At 45.1% G+C, this 4117-nt stretch overlaps 1 protein-coding gene across 1 annotated transcript; it reads left to right on the forward strand.

Moving 5' to 3' along the window:
- Window positions 1-2271: 2271 nt before the first annotated feature.
- LOC121974496 (premnaspirodiene oxygenase-like) lies at window positions 2272-3917 on the forward strand. The gene is made up of 2 exons (XM_042525589.1): window positions 2272-3183; window positions 3252-3917. The coding sequence occupies exons 1-2, from the start codon at window positions 2287-2289 to the stop codon at window positions 3870-3872; spliced, it is 1518 nt and encodes a 505-aa protein (XP_042381523.1). The 5' UTR covers window positions 2272-2286; the 3' UTR covers window positions 3873-3917.
- The last annotated feature ends 200 nt before the right edge of the window (window positions 3918-4117 follow it).

Consider the following 4117-nt stretch of genomic DNA (forward strand, 5'->3'; position numbering starts at 1 on the left):
TCACCTCTATTACTTTCTCCAGTGTTCCTGCTTCTTCCTCCTTCTTTTTATTCAACAACTGAGCACTCAACTCTAGCCTTATCCTTGCATATAAAACCTTGCCTGCCCTCTCTATTACTATTGTATCTATGCAATAGTTCATGTAATAAAGACATGGGAGGGGAGATGCCCAAATTTACAGTATAAAAAGAGGGAGGAGGGGGAAGGAGAAGAAGAAGAAGAGGGCTCTGTTCTGCCATGGCGAGGAGCAAGGTGAGGCTGGTGAGGATCGCCGACGATGCCATCTGTCGGGCGACGCTCAAGAAGCGGCTCAAAAGCCTGATGAAGAAGGTGTGAGAGCTGACGGTGCTCTGCGACGTCGAGGCGGCGACAGCAGTGTATGATCCGCAGCACCCCTTGCGCCCGGCTTATTATTCTGAACTTGATCAAAATTAAAATATCTTTTGTGATAATTGTAACATGTATGTTATTTGAAAAAATAGAGATATTATTTTTTTAATATTTTTTAATGCATTAATTAATAAGGTAAAATTGAAAATTTATTTGATTCCCATTACTAATGTTGATTTGAAACAAACATCATCAATTATAATCATATTCATTCCAGATTTTGAGCCAAACGCTGATAATGCAATCCTGATTCCCATTCCCATTGACTCTATAATCAAATCCATTACCATTCCGATTGATAAATTTGAACCAAACGCCCCCTTAGACTTGGTTAAAGCCTAATTAGTAGTCACTAAGTACTCAAGGTTTCCCTCGTGTCCAAGTGTTTTGGTGAGTGTTGTGGTGAGGTTTCTCTACCCACAAGGAGGTTTGAGCTAGTCGGAGTTTCCGGGGACTAATCCACCGACGGATTGAGGGATCATCCACCTTATGGACAGTCGTGGAGTAGGAGCAAGTTATCTCCGAATCACGTTACATCGACATGTATTGGTTTTGCATTTCTTTCTTATTTATGCTTGTATTTGTATTTGTATTTGTATTTGTTATTGTATTTCCGCTTGCACACTAACAAATACGTAGGAAGTAATCGATTTAGGGCGATGTCTATTGAACCCCCCCCCCTCTTCTAGCCGGTCATCGATCCCCTACACAAAATTCTCAAGAGGAGCAAGTGAAGCCAAGAGCAAATCCAAAGATGTGAGACCAATGATAAAATGACCAAGCTATTAGTCAATCTATTGCCTAGCAACATCTTTAAGCAAGCGGGAGAATTTAAAGATGCCAAGGAGCTTTGAAGCAAATTGGCAAAGATCCCCTCCACTGCACTAAATCAAGAAGGATCCAAAGAGGGTGACTCATTGGATCAAGATCAAGAGGAAGAAGACTCCGAAGTTGAGAGATGCTCAACATTCAAAGAAGAAGTTTAAGAAGCTTCATCTTTAAAAGAATGCAACGAAAATGGCAAAGATGGAGCATACTCTTTGTTCTATGTACAAGATGAAGATGAAGAGACCTCCACCTTCATAATTAATTTAGGATAAAATTAAATATAAAAAATAAACTAAATTTAATTAATTGATAACTACTAAAAAAAACTTCAATTTTTTATTCTCTCCTGCATCACTTACTCATTGCTTTTGATTTGAAGTAATTCGGAATTCTTTCCATGAGTTTCATCCAAAATGATTGATGAATCTATATCATTCAAAAATTTAAAAACTTAATATTTTTCAAACACAATAAGTTCTAATAATCCATTAGTTATGGAATATAATTTCCATAGATCTTAGAATAAGATTATAATAAATTTTATCAAACTTTTATCAGTTTAAAAATTATTATTTTTAATTTATTCTATAAATTTAAATTTATAGATATAAATATATTAAAGAGATTTACCAAAGTACATTGTTTTTAATTTTTATTTAAAGTGATTTAGAATTTTCATGTTCATCACTTAATTTTTATGAAAAGAAAGTGACAGAAAGAGAAAAGGGCATTTCTCAAGTATAGATCTTGATTTGTGATTTGTGATTTGTGATTTGGATATTATAAAAGTTAGTTAGGCAAAATGAGACATTTGCATGTGCGAATTAGTAAAATGCCTCCGTTGAAATTAAAGATTTTAGAGAAGGATTGTTCATATGTAACTCACGATGATAAAAACTGATTATGTTTATCCCCAATGTCTCCGACAATTTATCCCAAGATTTTACGATGAGAGTACCTCGTACACTGTCAACTTGGGACCATCCCGAAAAAACTTCCTAATTAACTCACGATTGTGAAATCCGGAGAGAAGATATCAATCTCCCAAGACAAGACTGACGGGCGGCCATGGAGATGGAGCTCCAAGTTCTTCCCCCATCACTGTTATTAGCCTTCTTGTTCCTTCTCGCACTCAAATTCCTGCTCAAGAGTCGGCAGTCGGACTCCAAACCCAGACAAGTACTCTCGCCGGAGCCGCCTCTGCCTCCCGGCCCCTGGCGGCTGCCCCTCGTCGGCCACCTCCACCACCTGGTCGGCAAGCCCGCCCACCGCTTGCTGCGCGACCTCGCCGCCGTCCACGGCCCCGTCATGCTCCTCAAGGTCGGCCAGGTCGACGTCGTCGTCGTCACCTCCACCGCAGCAGCAGAGGCCGTCGTAAAAACCCATGACGTGAACTGCGCCAACCGCCCGGAGGTCGCCGCCGTCCGCATCGTCGCCTACGGCTGCACCGACATCGCTTTCTCCTCCTACGGCCCCTACTGGCGCCAGATGAAGAAGGTTTGCATCGTCGAGATGCTCAGCGCGCGCCGTGTCAAGTCCTTCGCCGCCGTAAGGGAGCGCAACATACTCGACTTGACGAGGAACATGTCCACCGGATCTCCAGTCAACGTCAGCGAAAAATTCATGGCCTTGAGCAGCAACATCATCACCGAATCCTCCGTCGGCAAGATATACGACGGCTTTCTCCCGGTGGTGAGGGAGTTGATGGAAACGATCACCGGATTCAGCATCGTCGACTCCTTCCCGTCCTGGAAATTCCTAGACGTCCTCACCGGAACAACCTCGCGGTTCTGGCAAATCCGACGACGGCTCGACAAAATCATGGATGAGATCATCCAGCAGCACCAGACGGAGAAGAAGAGCAATCAATCAGAGGAGGACTTGATCGACGTGCTTCTGAGGATTAAAGAACAGGACGACCTGGAAATCCCCATCACACTCGACAACGTCAAAGCCTGTATAGTGGTCTGAATCGACAATCAAATCTCATCCCCGTGTTGTATCTGAACTGTATACTAATCTGTAGATTACAGGATATGTTCGTGGGAGGCACGGACACCACAGCGACGACTCTGGAATGGGCGATGTCGGAGTTGATGAGGAATCCCGAGGTGATGAACAAAGCACAGATCGAGGTGAGGGAGGCACTGAAAGGCAAGGCAGGAGTCGAAGACGGCGACGTGGAGAAGCTGAGCTACTTGAAGATGGTAATCAAGGAGACACTGAGGCTGCACGTGCCGATCCCGCTGCTGCTGCCGAGGATGGCAAAGCAGAGCTGCGAGGTGATGGGATTCAAGATTCCGGAAGAAAGCAGAGTGCTGATCAACGCGTGGGCCATGGGGAGGGACCCGGAGTACTGGGAGGACGCGGAGAGCTTCCGGCCGGAGAGGTTCGCCGGAAGTGGGACGGACTACAAGGGGACGTACCTTGAGTACGTGCCGTTCGGCAGCGGGAGGAGGTTATGCCCGGGGTACCAGTTCGCCATGGCCACCATGGAACTGGCGTTGGCGCAGATGCTCCTCTGCTTCGACTGGGAGCTGCCTGGCGGGATGAGGCCGGAGGAGCTGAACATGGAGGAGATGTCTGGGGCGACGGCGTCCAGGAAGTCGGCCTTGTGGCTGATTGCTACCCCTCGATTTCCTCCGCCCGCTTGAGAACGTATCTTATCTTCTAAGCATGTTATTTATACTTTCCTCTAATTTGTATCAGTGCTAATTATTGCTGTGCTCTAAACCCCAACTGGTGGTTTAAGCTTAATACAGTATTACAGAATCTAAACTCCAAGTTGTTCTGTAACAATAATTGATCCCGTCCGGAAGTTGAGTCGGACGGAGGCTGGTCGAGGTGGCCCGGTTGTTGACGGAAGGTCGTAGAAGATGACTCGGCTCCCGTCCGGAGG

Source organism: Zingiber officinale, chromosome 4B (assembly GCF_018446385.1).
Source record: "Zingiber officinale cultivar Zhangliang chromosome 4B, Zo_v1.1, whole genome shotgun sequence".
NCBI lineage: Eukaryota > Viridiplantae > Streptophyta > Magnoliopsida > Zingiberales > Zingiberaceae > Zingiber > Zingiber officinale.